Source organism: Varroa jacobsoni, unplaced genomic scaffold (assembly GCF_002532875.2).
Source record: "Varroa jacobsoni isolate VJ856 unplaced genomic scaffold, vjacob_1.0 scaffold_1386, whole genome shotgun sequence".
NCBI classification, from domain to species: Eukaryota; Metazoa; Arthropoda; class Arachnida; order Mesostigmata; family Varroidae; genus Varroa; species Varroa jacobsoni.
In genome coordinates, this window is record NW_019214288.1 from 538,790 (window position 1) to 561,415 (window position 22,626).

General features: G+C 41.0%; 1 protein-coding gene across 1 annotated transcript in view; it reads left to right on the forward strand.

Moving 5' to 3' along the window:
- Positions 1-9,405, forward strand: part of Schip1 (Schwannomin interacting protein 1) — a 73,505-nt gene extending 64,100 nt beyond the window's left edge. The window contains exon 6 of the mRNA XM_086972105.1: positions 8,964-9,405. Within this exon, the coding sequence (XP_086828231.1) occupies positions 8,964-8,982 (19 nt within the window). The 3' untranslated portion in view covers positions 8,983-9,405. The remainder of the gene's footprint in view (positions 1-8,963) is intronic.
- The last annotated feature ends 13,221 nt before the right edge of the window (positions 9,406-22,626 follow it).

The window sequence follows — 22,626 nt, forward strand, 5'->3', positions numbered from 1 at the left end:
GCCCCTTTTCGTCAGGTTTTTTTCCCTCTGTTTGCCCGGTTAATTCAGGCGTGCGTCCAGGCCATCCGCTTCCTAGGCAATATAACATAATTCAGTCGCAGCTTCGCTCACACACCCCTGCACGTCGCTCGATTGTAGTCTAATAACAGCATATGTCTCGGCTGAAGGACTCGAAGTATTATTATAGCTTCCATCTCTGCTAAAGTAATCACACTACTGAGCTATTTGTCAGAGTGCCTCCGCTCAGATACAATACAGTTTTTCAAGGAAGCGATTCGTTTTTGAGCTGTTATTGCAGAAGTTTTAGTCGAAACCCCTAAGCATTGTTATCGCTTAGGGAACACAAAAAAAAAAAAGGAATTCAGACAGGATCCGAGAAACGGGATCTTTGCGTACATATATATTCCATGTCGGCTTAATATTTTTCACTATAACGACAATTATTATGCGCTGCGTTGCGCAATTTTGGGGCTCGTATAATTGTTTGAAGTTGATCTGTAGTTACTTTATTTAAAGTTGTACCTGTTTTGAACCACGAGCTTTGAAAACGCTTTACATGAGTGACGTGACGGTGATGATGAAAGACTTCCCGTTATCAAATCCGTTCGCCTATCCTTATTAACTTGAATCAGGTCACTGGACAGATTTTTCTTCAGACGATGTTGAAAAACGCCGCAATATTTCAAATAATCAAGATGGAGAAACGACTAGGTTGCATTAAGATGCGCCCGCTGTATGCCCTATATTTCATACTCAGGATTGTGCGCATAAACATGGAATTTAATTGCGGTATATGGGTTTGAAATTCCTTTTTTTGACCTACGCTGCCCTATAATAGATATATGTTTATCAGTGTCATTCATTCGTCAGACTTCCTAGCTTTCAATTTAAACTCTAAAATTTAGCTACGAGCTAGCTAATTCTCGCAGACTGTAGCGTGGTATTTTTATGCCGATACTCTCATTTAGAACTTTTGCATATTGATACAGTTTTCGTAATTTTTCTGGATATGACTAGTGTTTACTCTGTGGTGATTTCTCCGTGATGTCGTCTTATTTGTTTCAGTCCATCGGCTCACCGGCATCGCGACTAGCGTCAAGCCAGTCGGCTCACTTGAATCAAGCGTCTTCCTTCAATGTAGGATGACTAACATGATGCCATCATCGTGCCATAGATCTGAGCTAAAGTAAGCTGATATGTGATTTCGCCTGAAAGGAAAGAACTTCAGCGAACTCACCCTCCACATTGGGACTTTTTTCCCCCTATTCTATGTATTTTTCCAGATGCCGGCGTGATCGCAAAATATCGATACTCTGTCTCAAGCTGATTCCACATATTTCCACAGCCAAGTTGAAATTAATGGGCAATAGGTGAAAATAGTCCGCGGGTGACACGACTGCCACTTGGACATAGCTTGAGTCGGCTTCAAAAGCTGCAGGTAAGCAATCGCCTAGTCATCTATTGTACAAGCGAAAACAGAAATACCAAATACGAACTTCAGCTCGCGGATCTGTTCGCTAGCCACGTATGAGTCGAAGTTCAACGTCCCGTAGATTGAACAAATCGTTGACTTGAAATCAAGGAGACTACTTATCCTTGCTGTCTTCTGCATGACCTACTTTTCGCAAGAATATATTCCGCTTTTCTTCTGTGGGTACCCGTTAAAGGAAGAAGTGGTTTTTCTGTATTTTATTCTGGAGTCAGTCTATCACGATTTGAATTCATGGAATCAAAATGTGGACAGACGTAGCCTTATTTTTGAAACAAAATTATCGGTGAAAATAATGGCGACGCGGGTTTCCGGCAACCGGGAAGATTTACTGAAATTAGTTCTGGGTGTGGCCGGAAGGCTTAACTGAATTCAGCTACTAATAGCTTCTAATTTAAGCAATAACATGTCCTAACAGGGTGTTAAACTTATAACAAATAAAAAAATCAATATTATTTAGAAAGCGTAATAAATCATTCAACAACGAAACAGGTAGAATGCATTTCTACAGGAGATAGCGGGACTAAATCTGAAGCTTCGAAATTTTATTCATCAGACTAACATGTAATCTATAAAAAGAAAAAAAATATTTATTCGAAAACTATGCATCGTTTTGGCGCTTCTTGCTATCGTCGATTGCCCTTCACCGCTCGTTTAACGGCTATGGTGAACTATGGATATCTCCAGGAACGTGAAAAGGTTGCGATGTTGGATGTAAGGCAAAAAATATTGTGTAATAGTTACTTATCTTTGCACTGATAACGACGATTACTTGGGTTGGTACTGTTAGTAGAATAACACTGCTTGTGTACTGTCGCTTTCAACATAATGATACTTCCAGTAGACTTCGTGTTCCTCCATTCTGCTAGTAACTTCGCGCCACGTAACCGTATCGACGGACCTAAAGCCGTCCTAGCTGGTAGAGTCCTATCATCTTGTCCACTTGCGGTCTACTACGGGACATCAATTGCCCTCGGCGATGGGCGTAAGCGAGGTCCTGTGTGTCAGATTGTTCAGACATCTTGCAATAGAGATGTCGAACAGAGGATAAGAGTGAAGAGGACAAATATGAAAGCAAGTACGATGCTGGGACCATTTCCCAGACAGTGATGGTTCCACTCCGGTATCTCGGTTAGATAAAGTTGCGCATCTGCGAGTATTTTCCTTCCTTGAGGATTCCACTTGTAGTTAGTCCATCTATGTATAACATTGTAGTTATTAACTCACATACAAACAAGTTTTTGACCCTTAAGATTATTGGCCAAGCTATCCAGCCGCAGCAGTACAGGCCACGGCAAAACGTAATAGTGATTGAGCCGAAAAGTAGTTGTCATTATGTTTGTTGCTTTGTCTACAGACATATTAGCCACGACTATACGAGCAAGCTAACGCATTATATGTAAATGGTGTCAAAATTCGTTGTAAATTAACGTGCTAATGTCCATTGGTCCACCTTGAGACCGAGCTGGGACTACGCAATGGTGTAAAAATACCTTCTGACAAAATAAGCTTATTCTATTTTAAATTTCCACATACAGGAGCCTGGCTTCACTCCCAGAGGCCTTTTTTTTCGGAACAGTTAAACAAAGGCTGTTTTTCTACTTGACTCGTATATATGGCAATAATAATTAAAAACGTTCATGATTCTAGAAGCTTTTTTTAATAGTTTACAGTTGAAACTCGTCTAGTCATAACCTAAGGAAGTGAACTATCCGAATGATCTCTAATCATTAACGTTATTCAAGCTTTCTTTATTGAAGGTGTATTAATACGTTTTTTTTTTTTTTTTTTTAATAACGCAATTAACGCTTAAAATGTAGTTGGGTCAAACAAACGATCATATCATGATTAAAAAGTTCGGTTTCAATATGTACCCTAGTTCGTTAAAAACAGCATCAAATAGGCCCTTCCCTCTCTTTACGTCCAGTGATCCTCCATTTGTTTCAATAGCTACAATGGCATCTTTCTCTGCACGTGTGATGATAAGCATTGTGCCAAAGATAAGCCGGTCCGCTTGTTTTCAATATTGCAACAAGTCGTTGTTACATTCGTTATAATATATTAGCCGTTATGAGACAAGGCCCAACTTGAGCCTCGAAAGCAAACTTACTATGCAAGTTAACAACCTGCAAAGCTCTATGCTATTTAGCTTAATTTCGTGCCATCGAACTGTTAGCGTCGTGACTGATATATAACGGAACTCTGGTATGAGTCACTGTGCCATCCCACACCAAGCGTCTACCTCGGTCATAGAGTACAACAATCATTTGACCTGAGCTCGTACGGACCCCTCGGGAGGAGTTTGTGATTTGTTCGTACATGGGATATTTGCCGGCCATAGCGTTAGCTTAGAAGAGCTGATATCCACGTATCGATTATAGCAATATTCTCATCGGGAACAAAAAATATATATCACTTTTAAACAACAGATAGACGAATTTTATTTATTTTTTGTTATACTAGATTGTTCCCGATTTGTAATAAGTGGTCTTGCTTGGCGGAATTATACATTCAGCAGATATGGGTTCTGGGTTATTAAAAGAAGTCGATTGAAATGTTTAGCCCTTACATTTTAAATTCAGCATGACAGCTTCCCACTTTCAGTCGTTCGCCTTCGTGTCAACGTACGTTTCCTTCTTGTCCTTACCACAGTCCTAAAGATTAGATGAGATAATGGTAGTTGCGATTCACTGGTTTTGAAAGGTCAAATCCCCAAGGAACGACGATATGCCAAGAGTGCGGACCTGACCATGAATAAGCTCGAGCAGTCTCGATATACTTGCGGTCTACTTCTTGCGCGTGTACGTGAAACCGAGACTTACGCCGATGTCGACAGGCAATCATATTCTCCAGATTTACTTAGATGATGGCAATAGGAAGCGACACGCCCTAGTCGTATGGTTGCCCCGGTTGGTGACCTTTTTTGCTAGATCTGAGAAAGCCCACGAGACGAACAGTTCTATTCTAGCATTTAGCATCGTAGAATAAGGACCACTGCCAACATATCACGCGCAAAGAAACTATTATGTAGCTAGGAGAAAGCAGGCTTATTGTGGTGAAAAAGTCGGCCTACAAAATGAACAGAGATGGAATAAAAATAAACTAGTAAATATGGGTATGTGAGAAAAATAAATTGCATTTTTTTTTTCGTATCGGTTTAAATCGCCTCAGTGTCGGTATCACTGGTAAAAATCTCTCACGGAGGTTATGGGTGGGGTGGGCAGATTTACGGAATGTGTAGATTAGTCTGCAACGATGATGATTCTCATTTCCGGAATCCTTAAATGTTCGCCGCTATTATTAATCGTCTATATCATTTGTTTACGTATTGAGCATCTGGGTTTAAAACATCTGAATAGCATTTTAAGTGGGATGTTTCAGAACTAAAAAATAACCAGCTCTACCCCGTCGAAATATTTGTCGTATTAATGGTGAGTATGAACACTCATAATATAGTGTCGTCTGAACTAAGATACGTTCCCAGAGGGCTGCTTCTGATCTTAATGAGAGGTAGTTCCATCCTGAAAGGAAACAATTAAACGTACGCTGCAAATTTCCCAGTTGAATCATTGCATATCGTTTCCTATCTGTGTCCTTTGAAAAGGCCGGCTAAAAGCCTGTGTATCATTTTTATTTTTACAAACAGTTCCAGCACAAAACAATTCGCGTTTTTCTACTTCTATGAACAGCGTTAGGGACCGAACTGATCCTCGCGCTCCACTTTGCAGCGTGCACATAAGCAAGACCAAGTAGAAGATCTCACTGATACCGACTTTATCCAAGTTCGCCTTTGACAATTTAAAGGAATCTTGGCCTAGTATCTCGTCGTCGATAATATTTATTGGTAGCAAATAACTAGTATCATCGAACTAGTTAGCTTAACAACTTTCGTGCTTAGTTTACGTTTTTGGGTGTACATGAAACGCTTCGAAACCCACCAAGATCCAAGTAGAAGATTGGTCGAAAGTGATCGAAACTTGTTATAATGTTATGTTCCAGCGTTAGGAAATTATTACAGCGACTCGGTAGGTGGAACTACAAAAGGCTGGTGATTAAAAAAAAAAATAGAAAATACGGAATACAATTGTATATCAATATTTATTCTATTTAATCACACATTTCGTTTAATATATCTCTCTTCAACAATTTCGCAATGCGACAGAAGGAAATTAACGAAAAAACATGTAATATCTTTTTATAATACGCGAAATAGAATTTCCGTTAGAACTGAAGATTGAAGATCAGTGTCAGTCTGACTAAAAGATAGTGTAAGTTTTTTGTATGCGCCTATATCATCTGAAATACTATGAAAGGTATGGTGTTCTGACACCAACAAAATTGAACGGTTCTTCAAAACTTGCGTGAGCTCTTTCTGAACAAACATCGTAAATCGCTGTAAAAAACCTAGATACCTTAAATAATTTTTACTGAAGTTCGTTCGTAATAACTTGCGATGTATCCGGGACACCCTCATGTTTCAAAAGTATGCGAAATATATATACGGATCATATTTGACGAATGGAATTGTACTTCAATGTGAACTTCAGATGATACTTAGAGGTATGATTTAAGCAGTTCGACCGTGCTATTAAATTAGTCCTATAGTAGACCTATCATGAAGGATGTCTCACGAAAGCTGGTCCGTGGCTGACCGAAAATAACATGCAACTCCAATGTGAAACTTATAAATGACCACTTATTCCAAAAATACCTGTTTCCATTCATACACTTATTCTTATAATACGCTTTTGTTCATATTATTAATATTAATCTAGTAGAATAGAGTTCGTTTTACATAAAGCTTTTTGTCATCTTCACACTTCTATTGTCAAAATTCAAGGAATATTTAAGTTACTTCGCCTTACTTTAGTAACTTAGACCAGAAAGTAGAAATTAGACGTATGGAATACATAGAGGCCCGCTTTCTTTTATGAACAGAATGCATTCTATAAAAGACTTTGCCATTGAAACTCTTAGAAAATAATAATATGCTACCCGACAGCTTCGCTCACTAACCAACGCATCAAAAGGTGGCCCGACATTCCTGGGCAAAATGCTGTCGATAACTGCAATTTAAGGTAACATTGCTCCTTCTGCATAATCATAACGTTCCCCATCAGACCAAGCTTTTCTCAGTTTCTACCAGCTAAATACCTATCTCGTCCAGCAACGATTGTTAATTTGCTCAACGAGACAGCACAATCAAAATAATTTTACTGAGATACACTCAGATGGACCTTTCCCGGGGAAATGAAGAGTCGGACAACGTAAACGCTATTACGTTATAGTGAATAGAGAACCTCTTCGTTAGGAAACCATTTGCAGTTGAATAACTCTTTTTGAGAAGCGGCTTGGAAACTTAACAAGAAACTTCTTATGATTCCGGAACTAACTAGCTAACTGAAACCTGCTTCAATCTTGGTAAATTTGAGATGACACACAAATTACTGAATATATGGACGATGCACGATTGTCTAGTTTGCGATTATGTTTTTCGTTACCGAATTACAGAATTTTCATTGTTTGAAAGTCGCGCTCGAATTTAACTCTAAGGAATACTACCGATGACCAAAAGTTTCCAAAACCTACAAGTTTAAATACAGCATAATTTCGAAAACAACACACTAACAGAATTAATTGTTGACACCACAAGATCAATTCTGCTATCTGTGGCTCTGCGGTGCATAATAGCCTGGACCGTAGGATCGCTGCTTGTGCCTGAAGTCGTCTTGTTGTGTCAGGCACTGAAGTCGATATCTGAAACTTCCTGAATTCCCTGGAGGGTTTGACGAGCAGCTTTGCGTTGGCTGGTACAATCACTGCTTGAACTGCCACGAACACAACGCATCAAGAATTGCTGCTATGAAATAGAAGCGAAAAACGGGAAGTTAATCAAAACTTTTTCTGGGTCGCCCAGTGCCAGCCGAGCGTCGAATAAATAGTTGAACTGGGGTGGGACAGAGAAATGCACATGCTCGGTGCTCGCTGATACGATTTAAAAATGGGCTGGAGAAAACCCCTTACCCCAGGAACGAATACAGACGCTTCTTCGAAAGCAATACAGGTTAAAACTTTTCTGAATATTCAGGAAACCCAGCCAAAATGCATCTGTATGTTTACGGACGCGGTATATCATAATGAAGTAAGGATAGGATAGGATAGGGCACATGAAAAGAGCAATTTCGAACTCGTTGTAAACATACGATTTGAAAAAAATCTTCATGGATAACCCGCCCCAGTCTATGGCCGTCGTATTATATGATGTACATCGAGGGATCCTATTTGGCATAAGGGTACTGTAATTTAGTACTGGTTCAATTACGTAGAGAAGTGAGTCATCTGAAAAGATGATTTTCGGTATAAAATTGGGCCTTCCTTGCAACTGCTTTGCGGCCCATGCGAAAAACGTACGGCCTGTACAATTTAACGTGTGACATAACTAGATTGTACAACAACGCGCACAGAGGTTTTTGGCCGCACACAGCAGGGAATGGCGCAAACCAAGCCGAATCACTACATTTAGGGAAAATCTAAGATATTCGGATTAACTAACATGGCTTTAGCTACTACTTTCATAAACCACTGTACTATACGGATCCTTCATGAGTACCTAAGGTGCAAAGCATACATAGCGTTACATAAAACTGTCTATAATGAGCGTGCAACATATTTACAATGCAGTGTAGGATACCGTCGTAAACATTGAGCTGTTGAGAGAAAGTAGTTTTCCAACTGGGATCCGTAGCAAAATTTCATTATTTCTTGCTGATTTTTGGAAATGCTAGTTCGTCTGCATGGACTTTTTGAATACAGTGCAGGCACTTGACCCTATGCTATCATTCTCAATTTAACACACAGCTTCGTTTCCTTCTGCCCGTAAGGTATTTTCAATTGGCTGTCTCCCACAGGCACCGTTCCCGATTTCGGAGGTGTCAGTACCTAAACGCTAAAGGAAGTATGTTAAATTAAAATATATTGGACGAGACTATATTATGGTCGCGCACATATGTTTAATCCAAAAGAGAAACAAATGGTTTTCCACAAGTATGCCCCCGCTACTAAGCTCGGTCTCAGTAACTAGATACATAAATATCTGCTTGACGTTTTGCTGCCAGGAATCTCTAAGGAAACCGTACAAATAAATACATGTTCAATGTATTACATAATAAGTACAATATTGTGCATATATTTAGCACTGTATTATCAATTCTATTCCGGTGGTAGTTCTAGGTAGCGTCTCAAAAGACTTCGCAAATCGCACAGGAATTTTTCACAGATACGTCTTCATTAAATATGGCGCCGGCAGTGCCAGGGCACGAGAAGTATTTTGCTTGTAAATCAACAGCAGTCATAATGTTATCCGGAAGTGCGTAAGCATTTGCGGTATCGATCTGCTCCGATCGCTCCGAAACACCGTTAGGCATCAGCTAAATTCCGTATCCTCTAAGAAGTGCCTGCTGTTGTTCCGCTGCAGTTGCTGCTGTTGTTGCTGAGACATCATCAAAAGCTAGCAGTGACGCGAAGTTCGGTTACAAGGACAACTCGGCAATCTTCATCTAGTCTTCATCTGCGTATGCTGTATATCAGGTACATTTGGAAACGCACTTCATCTTGGATCGAAGTCGTAAAACGAGATTTTGAGTACAAATTATTTAATATATAAAGCCGTTAAGCAATTGAGTTACAAAAAGATTTCAGAGTTTTTTTACGCAGCCATAGGCTTCTCAATAGAATTCCTTAGAAAGATAGACAAATGTTATTAGGAAAGCGGTTTTAACAGGCGTCTAGACCTCAGATCAGCCGCACGAGGTCACGAATCAGGACTGAACACGTGAAAAACAATAAACCAGAGTAACAACATCAGTCAATGCTGCAATTATTTACAAATAATTACAAATAGACCTTTCAAGATATTCGATATTATATATTCTAGACAACGAAAACGGCTTTTGCATTCCTTATTATTTCAAGTTCTTAAAAGGCGGGCCTATGTCTTTAAAACAAAATTGCGATATTCAGGAGAAAATCTATTGAAAAAATATGGCGGCATAAATTTAGGAATATATCAAGTTAGCCAATACGTTAACTGATTCAGAGTTAGCTCCCGAAGCGGGTATTCACACGCCAGAGATGTCTGTCTTGTATAGACTTCATTGAGAATATGCCCCTACGGCCTGTGAGCTACCTGCTAACAGAATACAACTAGGCATAAATTGCAACTGTAACTCTATTTTCACGATTATCGAGTACGTATCTGTCTGTATAAACACAAAACATTGAACATAATTGTAGAGAACGCTTTGTTAAGGAGAATCCATACCGACAAAAGTTAACCTTAAAGACGTAACAGGCAATCTGTAGCAAAATAACTTTCTTGGGAATTAGCCAAAAGTCACAACGAAAATTGGATATTGCTAACAATATTTTACGATCTGCATTATGTCCTATGGAAGTTGGTTTCGGCCCAAATTTTTAGGGTTACATATAGATATATTGTCAGTAATTATTACCATTATATACGTATTTGTCCATCCATACGTTTTCGAAGTATTTTATATAATAGAAGAAGTCAACTAAAAAACACGACTGCATGCTACTAGCAAAAACGCTCAATTATCGTTTGTCTATGCCGTGGCACAAGTGATTCTCTCTTTTCTAGAATGTCGAAGATAGCGAAATACAGAGTATCGAAAACTAAATATGAGTTGTAGTAGATCATCGTAATAACCGCCTAAGCCGCCCTTCCGAAGTTGAAAGAGTACAATAGTCTGCCCTTAGAGATACCAGTGTATTTATACACTACAGTCTTAATAAATGCAAATTAAAGAAACTCGTAGATCGGTGTTAGCTTATAGGTGATTGGAAAGTACAGATATATTTGTATAAGTTATGGCCCGTCCACATAAAACTGTATATCGTAACCTTGGTGCATATTATGTATGATATTATGATGATCTTATGCTTCAGCTTTACAAGCCATGAAGGCCTTAACGCGTGCGTTACGACGCTACTCGTCTTCAATGATTGATGGTCAGCAACGTCGAATTTTTTCAAGTTTTTTTAAAAAATTTTTTTTCAAACAAACGAATACAGCAAAATCGGCTATTCACGTTCGAAAAAAATAATTCCTTTTCTTACCCAGTAAATAATACTAACTGAAAACAAAGTCCTGGTCAACTCGAAGGCTAACTTTCCTACGACCTGTTGTACTTATGGCTCTGTGTAGTCTGCGTAATCCGAGGCTCAATGACCCTTGATCTAATCATGTGCAGACGCTACTTTATCGGTGAATTTATTATGATATTCTTCTTCTGAATCCTACGCGTAGTTCTACCTTGCCTTAGCTAGTTCAGTTATCATCATTAATATTATTGTAAAACGTATAATTAGCTCCTGTCTGTGTATATATATATATATAAACTGTTTATCTAGAGAGATGACACATTGCATGTATAAAAAGTCGGCACAGTTTTGCGTAAACACACGGGGTCGTTTGGGACAACGGGAATCACTGAACAAGCAAAGACGGCCATTCGCGACTGGCCTAATTCAACCTAGATTCTGCAGACTTTGTATTTATATTACAATACTTACTTCTAAAGAGCAGGTATGACATGGCTTTAGCCTCATCATGTCTTTATGGTGAGGCTCTTTGCAAGAAGAGGTCGCCAACCCGTGTCCACGCGAGCTTTCTCAGCCTGCGAAAGCTGGACCTCAAGTATTGTATGTGACCCAGATGGCGGAGTTCACACTTAGTTTCATACGCGGCACACTGCTACGGAAATATAGTCAGAGGGGAGAGATACGATCTCAGGAAATGTGCCATCTCAAGTTATTGCAAAATTCCGTGTCTACAGCCACGCAGGCCATTATTATCCCAGACTCATAACGGTCCTTAAAACGTTAATGAATTAATTTTCCTAGAGTATCGTTAACCCACTTATTCCTAAAGGCATAACACATATAAAATTTTCCTGGTGTTCTTCCTTTCATTCTCCGTATAACTGGTCATCATAAAATCGCTCAGCTGGTAATTATCTTCGTTTAAAATTTATAAAAGAATGTATGTAAAGATCGTGGAAAGGTCTCGATAGCAGAAATAATGTCGAAGTTTCTGATACAGACTCGATAAGTGTACGCACATAAGATATATAGGTAGAATAAATATTAATTAATTAGGGTAACCATTCATATCTTAAATATGCATATTATCATAATATTACGCAACCGGTGATTCCTGGGATTCTTAGTTCCTCACAAATTACGCACGGTGGATGGTCTAATAACTAAACCCAAGAATCATGAGGGCAGACTGATCCATGTTTTATCATTAGAGTCATAAGGATCTAGGTTCAGAAATATACACGTTTTCTTTACCTGCTATTTGAAGAATTGTCTGAAAATGTTTGCACAAAAAGCTTACTTTTACTAAAACAATCTGGCTTTTTTGTACAATTTCAATAATTTTCGATTATATTATATCACAGTATTCCTGCTTACAAGTTTACTACGCACAGTTGTACCCTTGCTTGTTTAGGATATAGAGCTGAACCACGTCAAGCAAATTTGCAGTGTACCCAAAATCAAATAGTTTCAAATAGTAAATTCACGGAACTCTAATGTGAATGTGTTATTACAAGTTTGAACTTGTAGTAACGAACAAGAACACAATAATATGTGAAATATTAACATTTTCTGGTACTGATTTACGTTATGCTAGGTTTCTTCAATTTAAATGAGTTCAACAGTCACTCCGTGAAAGCATATATAGAATACCGCCACATACGGTTAATGACATCTTAGAGACCTTATCAATGGTAATATGCAAGGCATGTATATGGCAATTGTCTCACTACTAATACCTGCACACTACACTTCCGGATAGGATACAAGCTGTAGCGAGCTTTTCTGAAGAATAAAGCTTCAAAGAGTTGGCTTTTCCGAGAAATACTTTGACCGCAACCGCTGCGCTTCTTCTCTTTACTATGGTGACAAAAGCACCACGCTTTTCCAACGAAGGAGCTGTTTTCCTCATCTGGTGACGGCGAATACTGGACCTGTGGAGGCATCTGCTAGTGAAGTTCGGTCCTTTCGCCGGCCCAACTGCATCTGGCCTTAATGTCCCTAACGTTTCGCTCTACTCTCCCTACTGTCCCTTTCTGCTGCTCGTATGGAAGTGAATGTGCTCTTCTAAAGTTCCTATAGCATGAAGAACTGAGGACGGCCGAATGCTGTAGGCCTACATGGATGCCGCACGGTAGTCAGGGTCCGGATTTCAATCTGTTAGTCCTATGCTGTAAAGGTTTTTCTCTCCCTTTATCACAAGAGAGAGAGACACAGCAAAAGGAAGAGAGAGACTGCAAAGAGCATGAGAGAAATGATTTCGTGAGGCAAAATGTCCTATTCGGGAGCTGAAGGGAGCCCACCACCAGCGATGTGTGCTGGGTGGAAGTTTAAGGGGCGGGAATCACATTGTTGTGGAGTTCGCCACGACCACCACCTAACCGGCGCAGGCAAAAGGACTCGTAGTGGTGGTGCCGGACGCCAAAAGTACAGTGGCTTGAGCTGTGGGCAACCATTGTCTTTTTCGGCCTCCTAGCAGATCAAGCGACGACCATCCAGCAGCTCAACCGCGCAGCGATGCCCCTGCCCATGGCGACAACAGATCCACTCAAAAGAAACGCACACAAATGCCTGCTGTGGGTGAATAGTTAGCCTCGTCATCTTCTCATCTCTGCTCAATGAACTGGATAAACAGGCAGGCAGGAAATCAATAATTTGACCATGGTGACAGCGCAGCAACAATGACGGAACGAAAGCTGGAACGAAGGCACTTCGCTGCTCGCTCACGCAAGCATACTTATGGACGTGGGTGTTGCCTGCGCGGTTCGCACGTTTTCAAAAGGCTGGGCACCCATGAACGACGTGGATATGGCAATCGACGTCGGCGAACACTGAAAGGAAAAACGGGACGGTGCCTGGACTTCCGTCACTATGAAAAAGAGAATAATATCACGGTTACAATAGCAGACATCGTGTTGGTATTTGAAGTAGATAAAAAGAGTGGTATGCGAATAGTAAAGTAAGCCGGGAAGATATTCCCTATTAGGTCTACCGCCAACATGGACTTTATAAAATGGCACCCCTCAACACGTAGATATGCATGGAAAAAATTCGTATAGGCATCGGCGGAAACGCCAAACGAAATGGAGTCTTCGAACGCGATAGAGCGCATCTCTATCGGTGATATGAACACCATGCCGCACGTGGATGGGCATGCAAACAGATACTTAGGAAACCAGAAGAACCAGCTTACGTAGCGGAGACTGCCTAGAGAAAACGTCGTTTACAGAAATTATTTAAAAAAAACACGTCTACGGATGCTAGCATTCTGCGACGGTTATGGATTACACTGTCATATGTATAGTACTATATGTCGATAACACAGATGCTAGTGATTTGAAACAGACCACCTATCTGATATGACTGTGGCTTTAGTATCTATCAATGATAAACCCGTACACTTCATGTGTGTGTAATAATTCTGATAAAAGAAAAATTGTTTCTGTCAGGTACGTTTAAGAACAATCATTAAAACTGCTTTTCTTCAAAAATAATTAAAAAAGACCTTGCACAGCAGGCGGTTTGTTAATGACATCTGTCTTTTAACCACTAACCGCTGGAAGGTTCGTAACCTACGCTGCTGTATTTTAGTGCCGTGCCTATGAGAGGCTTGCTTGACTATAGATACAATAATCTAAGACGTCGCGTGTATGTAAGTGTAAAAGCGCACAGATGGAACATGTAAATAATTTATCCTTTCAGAATATTCGGCGTTAGCTAAGACTGGAGACATAAATCTCTTGAATAAAAAAGTTTTTGTGTTGTATTACGCCCTAATATCTCAGGTCTCAAACAATATACTTCAGACTATAGAAAAAAAAAAAATAACAAAGAGTTATCTTCACATAGGCAGCGAACAATATGGCAACTACAATATGTCAGTATTTTCACAGCCGTACGTTTTTGGCGGAAACGTGATGCCTACCACACCCCTACGAGAACTACTATCTATCGATTACGAGAATGTTTCTCTTGTCGCATCTTCTGGAGCCCAGTTGTTTGGCAATACCTCTGTTCGTTCGCTCGTTGACTCACATAGCACGCTTTCTTTTAACCTTGTAACCTGCTTTGCTTGTTCAGGCGCGTGCTTCGTAGTTACCTACATTTTATCATCTATTCTGGTGTGCCGCGCACGCTTTGATTAATCAGAAGGGGAAAGGTCACTAGAAAACCACAAAAAAAAAAGACAAAACAGCCCAGAAATGCCTTTTGAGTTTTTTAAATTTAACAGTATAGTCTGAGACTGTCCAATGCATTAGGTCATCTCTATGGGTTTTTGTTAATAAGGCCTTTTGCTAGAATATGAGACATGTGCATATGTCTAACATCGAAAGTCTTAACCACTTGGACATCTTAGATCTACTATTATGTACAGATAATATATGATTGTTCCACAACGTCAACATTCCCTATATTTTTCCAATCAATTTTTCTGCCCACCTTCAAGCTTCAATTATAATACCTTACACTTATTTTTTTTTTGTTAATTTTGTACAGTACAATGCCATTATGTGTGCCCTTCTATTGAAATGTCTTGACCTAGGCCATTTGCGATCATTTGAACTCACTTGTTATCGTAGCGTAACAAAAATGCTGCAAAAAAAGAGGACTCTACAGGCCTTACCAGCGCTCTACGTATTTAGAGTTGCTGTACTATGCGCATTAAACTTTAAGTCTACATCATATAATAAAACATCGAATATTATTTCTGATACTGTTAAAACAGATATTTTATCGTCCGAAGGTTTTTGCCATCGAATAGTATACCCAACAAACAGAACACGTGGAATCACTGAAAGAGTCGGTCGTTACAGAGAAAGCTTTGGGTCATTATTGAGAGCCCGTCGCCAGGAGACCGCCTCCTGACCTTCCCTAAGGCCTGAGCCAATGAAGTATCTAATGAATCCTTGGTCCGTCAAGAACACTACTCCATGCGGCAGGCCTTAGGCGTTGTCTTAGGACCTGGCTCGATATGTGTTCGAAAGTGTTGGCGCGTCGGTGGCCTAGCGAGGTAGGTTTGAACTCAGTTTAAGTGATTAGACGCGGGAAGTCGACCGACCCAGGCAAAAGTACAGTGGCAAACACTCACAAAAAACGATGTTCTTATGCAGACCGCGTTTCCAGAATGTGTCCGGTGCCAGGACAGCCAGGACGTGAGAACTAACGTAGAATAAAAGTTTCCCACACAACGAATAAAGAACGGGTGAAGCAACCCAATAGTCCTGGGTCGGATGGCTATAGGGATGTCCGGAACAAGTACAGGAGTAAGGGGAAACACGATTAAGAAAAGGCTTAATTATCTTCCTGCAGGCGTCGTTCGGCTGCGAAAGTAGCCGGACTAAGCGACTCACGGCTAGGAAGAGCGAACCAAACGCGAGCTAGAACGCGCCCAATGTTTCGATGCTGGCAACCAAATACTAAATTTCAAGAACTCAAAGGCGTTTTCTTCGGTTCATCTTCTTTCGGTTCTCTAAAACTAGTCCTAAGGTCAAGTAGTGCAGAGAAAGTAAGTGTGTTTGATACCAGACATACTGAGCTGTCATATATGATACATAAATATATGATATACAATAGCCATAAAACTTACACAATAAAATTAGCATCAAGACTGTGACTTAAGATGGTGGCACACAAATATTTTATTGGTGTGTGCCACAGCATGCGGTAGATACGCGCAATAGTAGTATGTACCGGATTTAATCGAATAATTTTTATTACTAGGATTATAAAGCACCGTTACAACACCGAAAGTTACCTAAAAAAGATAAAGGAAGAAACATCGCTAACCCATACATATATATATATATATATATATATATATATGTACATGGGTAACATCTTCAGTGTCGTGGAATTCAAATTTTATCGACGTCATACTACGGAGACCTACTGAAATGGTTGCTAGGTTGAAAAAAGAGTTTTATGCGTTTTTAGCAGCCTATGTAGCCTTCTCTGGTTAGAGGAGGGTCCCGATGCTCCTAGCATACATTTCGCCTTTGCGGTTTGTGTGCCGCCACTCGTTGTCCACCGCGTTAAACTGTATCGTATCGAACAAGCTAGTCGTACTTATAATGTGCGTTGAGCGTACGAGGCCGCCGGTCTAAATGGACCCAGCACGACGAAAGGCCATCAGACCCGACTAGCTGGCTTGCCTAATGTCTAACAGGCCCAACCGATTTAGTTGAGAGACGCGCCGGAACGCAGTCGCCACTGGGAGCGGTGCTTTGAGACCACAGAAAAGACCCCTAAGCATCAGAAGACTTAGAACGGCGAAGCAACTAAACGAACGATCTCGCTGTTTCGGAGCAGACGGGCTGGGTTTGCCGAGCAGCTTGATATTGTTGCCACTACAACTACGACTAGCTGTTGTAAGAGGAGCCATTCTACGGCCGCCCCTGTCGCTGGGTCGATGGCTGGTTAGGAGCCTACCACCACTGCGGATACACCAGACTGCTGCGGGCGCCGTCGCTTCCCTCGCTGCTTCTGCCTGGGACGCTGGCAGTCTGATAGATATCTCGCGAACTAAGTGCGCATATGTTAATGCATTCACGGCAACGCGCATCGCACCGCGAACTGAGAAGCCTTCCGAGCGAGTGGATACGAACGGTTGTTTCGCTTCGCCTCAACTCGACTCTCTGATGCAGCATCTACGAGAGGCCGTCGCCGTGACAGAAGGCGAAGCGCTAAAGGACCACCGAGTAACAGCCGTCTTTGAGTCGAACAACGGCACTGCCTGTGATCCTGTGAGCGGCACGTACCCAGAACCGTGAAACCCATTACCGAGGTTCCTACGATGAACCCTCTAAAACCGCTATCCCCCGCTTTCCCTCCTGTTGGCCCGAAGCAGCAGACGACAAAACGGGCTCGAACACCCCGGTTGCGGTCTCAGCCTAGGCTTGCTCAAGAGGTGCTAGCCTCGCGACTGCTGTACCATTTCAGCGACAGGAAGAATGAGTAGCACTAGGAAAATAAGAGGGAAAGAGAAAGGGGGCTTTTGGAAGGGGTCTCGCAGCCGCTCCACTTTGTCGGCCGGGTGGCACTTTCTCGGAAAGGCCACAGAGAGAGATACGAATAAGCGCTGTTTCTCAGATTCGACAACTGAAGGGGAAGAGGCAGATAATATCTTCTGAACGAATTGTCGCATCGAAAAGTGGCAAGCAGTTTGTTGCGTGGCGCTGTACCAAAGTTTCGTTCTGCTTCTACACCACAACGTTTTGCTGTCTCGTCGCATCCCATCCCATTCTGTTACGATGCGACGTTAGTGGCGGCAGCAGATTCATGCTGCCGCTATGGGAAAGCATGCAAGAACTTCACACAAACGAAATCGGCGACACAGACGAATTTCGCTGCGACCGATTGGGCGTAGAATCAATCTTCAGGCCGGTTAGTTCAGAGGCTGGGCTACTAGCCCAGTTGGTCTTTGGCAGCGGGCCAAAATGGTTTTCTTTCATTTCATTATTGTCGTCTAGAGTCAAGTGACGACGACGCTCCAAAATCCGCTGGAACGTAAAATTTCATTGGCACTCAAAGAAGTGAATACACTGTTCGTTTACTGTTCTCATAGTATCAAAAGCGGGACACTCGGAAGCTAGATGACGTTGGAAGGATTCAATCGTTTTCCCACTATTAATTTAGCCGCACACTATTTAAGCATAGTACAGGTATAGTACTTGATAAATGTTTACTTGAGCTCTTCATTCGGAACTGTTTTCGATTTTGCACCCGAAAAGATCACGCTCAAAAGCTAACTTTGCCCTTATGCCAAAATAGTATCAGAGTGGTGAACAGAGAACTCATAGCAGGGCATAGCAGCATTCGAGCTAAGGGGCTTTTTCTGTCACGAGAATTGATCTCTGCTAGATAGTAAACCAGAATACGTGAATTTGTTCATGTTTCGATCATTCACGAAAACAGCTGAAGTATTAAGGTTCATAACGTTCAAAGAATCTAATTCTAACTAGTAATTACGTTTAGGTCATATTGTTGAAACACAGGGGACCCTATATTTTATCTGATTTAGGCGGGTGCCAAATCCAGACTAAGGAAATCTTTCGATTCCTTATAGAGAAAATAATAGTTCATAAAAGTAAATAGACCACAGTCAGTAATATACTGGCAGTTATGCTAATGGTGAATATTAGTCGTGCATTATAAAAGACAACGACAAAAGTAAGTAAAATGTATGTTCTTGCTTGACACTTATTCAAACCGTGACACTTTGTCACGATACGCTTAAAGCTACGAATAAAAAAATCGTCAGGTAACTTCAGGCGAATTTCGTAGTTATTATCATATCGCTCACAGACCAGAGTCTTTGCTTTGCTAGATCTAGTATTAGTTTAAATGTTTCATATTCAACATTTTTACTAAATCCAGTATAATATATAAGATTACCCATTTTGGCGAAACTTTTTTTTCCTTTATCATTGAAAAAGGATTTATTCCATGGCCGTCCCTCGTAGCCAGCGCCAAAGAATACTAGCTCACACTATAGCAGCCTATTTTATAACCTATACTGGGGACATAGTGAAGTCTGATTTCAACTCAAGGATTATTTTTGCTTTCTAGAAGAAATTTTTGGGCGCTAGCATCTCTGCTGCGTTTTACGAACTACGAAACGCTGCCGAGTTATGGCAGCAGGAACAATAACAGTCTTTATGGTGGTAGTAGTTATAAAAGCATTTGTCTTTATGCTTCATTCTCCAATTTGTTAGTCTACAGGGTAGAGTTCAAGTTGCTGCCAGCGCCAGTCATGGTTAGATAAACAAACAGGTATGCGTTCGATCCAATCACTTTCTATTTCCGTAATTAGTATAAGGGAAGCCGCCTTTTTTGTAGGTCGTAGATGGATAGATGTCTTTGCCCCAGGTTAGCGTATTTGATCTTAGATGAGGCTGTCTGGCCACGCACACGAAAGGAAATTCGTTTAGGAACAAACTGGCCGTGTCGCACGAAATTCACCCCTCAGTGGAGTTCCCAGCAGCAGTTCAGTGATGTCTAAAACCCACTTGTTTAACTCTTCGCTTGAATGGGAATGACCGATGGCCGACTGAATAGATATTGTTAGGAGAAAACCAATAACGCTCCAATAAAGTCGGTTCTTGTTGGCTCATTTCCCGTTCGTATCACATTTGCTCTCGGTGGGAGGCAAAAATGGGCCGAATGCATTGCGGCCACTGGCGCCGTCAAAGAACATCAAGGATGTAGGTGAAATGGCTTACTCAGAGATATTTAACGGCTAGACGGTTATGGCCGGTTGGAGGGCTCAATGACGAAAGGAACTGTGCGAAGATGGTGTACATCATGTATAATTAGGCAAAAGAAATATAGCGACGGAAATATGAGGCTTCAGAAGAAGTATGGATATGACTATCCTGCAAATCTTGCCAGCCATCACTTAGCTCTCGTGGAGTTTGGTATGAAAGCGACTGCATGTTGACTACATTGGCTATTCGGTCCCGACGACCAACGCATGGTAACACTCTACAGATATTCAGCATTTTCTAAATTTACACAATTGCCACTAGCTGAAAGGAGGCGCTGCCACATTTCTACAAAAAAGAAGAAAAACTATTATCGAGTACCCATGAGAACGCCGGCACCATCTGGCGGAACCGACTTGATAGTCGTCAAGCCCAATCGATCTGGATACTCGTTCACCGCTCCATTGTCGACTAAAAAGGTGGCTGCCTATTGTTGCCAGACACAGTGTTTCTCCAGTTCTACCATTCAGTCCATAACAAATGAATGCAAAGACTCATCTGGAATAACTCTAATGGTAGACCCCCACTGGTCCGCATTAACCGCAGTTCCATCAAGCGATCTTCAATCTTACCGTTTTTCCCCGATGCCGATAGTGTAGAAATATGGATTGGGCCCGAGTCGACGATCAGCAAAGCAGCTAACGCATCAGGCACGCGTCGCTTTGCCACAGGTCATTGCTACGAGGTAGCATGCCAGGACAAACATAATCTTTGAAAGAAGCGGTTGTATGGTTAGCTATTCATCTGGTGGCCTACAGAAGTCCCCAACATTTCTAATCACGGAATTGAACGAAGTCCAGTGACACCAGCTGATCTCAGAAATGGTCATGTGGCTACGTAGCCCTTATCCTAAGGATGGTAAAGTCTCGATATCGCTTCTAGCTATAACACAGTATACAGTGGGACTTGCTTCGGTTAGAGCTAAACTGTTTTATCGAAAGGATAGACTTCTTTTACCCGATTGATGCAGCTGGGAATTAGCAAAGCAAAAGCTCAGCATAAGAACACACATTAAATTGGTCTTTGGTCATGCGTTTCAGCCGGAGTGTACGAAGGCCGAATCGGAAATTATGACCTTCGCAGATGCGTCGAATGGAAATCTGTGGGGAACTCCAATGATCTGAATCTAGGAAACGAGTCCGTCTTTCGGCGGAACTGGCGGTGACGTCTTTCTATTCATAACGAAGTCACGTATAAAGGGAATATTTCTTGAAAGACTTGACACTGAATCCTTAAAATAGCCAACCAACTGGTTTGAAACAAATAATATATATATATATATATGGCCAGTTAGTTTATTGGTTGGCTCTGAATACGAAAATGTAGCGAGTGAATAATTTCTTCTCGTACAGGGGTGACCCTTCGCCGTTTGAAGTCTTTCAACCAATCGCCAAAAACACATACTCCGCATTTGACTTAAATAGAAGAAATTTTTTTACAAAAAGCCCGACCTATCTTTGCTTTGAAATCAGTCCTTCCTCGTGTTGAGAAGTCTAGTAGCTGAGACATTTTTTAAGACCATGGGCCTTCGACATATCATTCTACCGTTAAAAGACATTGGCTCAATATTAACAAAGATCACTTGGGAAAATATGTGATTTGACGACAACTGCTTAGCCCTGGCTGTAAAAGTAAAAATACCTACGTGTATAAGGTGTTTTGTGTTTTCATTGGCTACCCATTAAAAGATTAGCTCGGCAATAATAATAGCAGGTATAAAAATACAAAAATTATATTGATCACATCTGCTTCTTAGAATTTCTGTGTTTTAAAGCAAAACTTTCCGGCATCATCGTAAGCTTCTGAGCTTTGATTTACAATGATTTGATCTAAACCACATGCGTCTTTAGTATTACCCCTATAATTATTTCATAAAAAATATCTGACGTATCTGCCAGATCCACCTGCTTATCGTTACTCAAATACCAACTAACTAGGACTGCCTTAGCTTTCTGTTACGTCGGTCATAAACAGCCGGTGTGCAGCCTCCCGCAATTAACGACGAATACAAAGCGATAGTAAAACAAATATATCGTGACTTCATTTTCATGTAAACAACCTACTTCAACAGCCGGAACGCAATCGGAGTGTTAGCTCAGAAATTTGGCGGCATCCGCTCTTGATGTAAATGGCTAAATTACCATAAACTCATTCTGTTTTCTAGCGAAAGCTAAACGGCTATAGAAAGTGATTCTATTAAACCAGGCACAATTATTATAAACCAGTGGATCGACAGATGACAGTAAAGATGACGCTGTCGTGATACGACCTAATGAAGTTTGCCTGTTGAAGTTAGAGACATATGAGATTACTGCATTAGCCATTTAAAGCAGTACATAGCGGGAGAACGGGGCGTAAAGCTCAGAACATTTACTACATTGACGGAAAAGTAGGCGGAAACTACTCTGTATAGTGTTTCCATATCGTTTCCTAGGCTGCATATGGATGGCTGGATAAACTGGAACATTCAAGCCATAGGTAATTTGAATTGAGAGAAATCGTTAATTCAATTAAGAGCAGCGACTGCTGATGGCGATAGAAATGATGCCAATCGTAGCTATCGCTGTCGTAGAATCGCCAAGCTAATTCGTCTGGCTGACTCTTGATATCCTGCCCTTTTCTTTTCAACCACTTTCAACCACACAAAAATACCCTTAAACGTCAAAAACACGACCGTTTAATGGCCAACAAACTACAACCCAAATGCCCTTCCAACGGTTCATGTGTACGTAAACGCCAGTGCGATAGAAA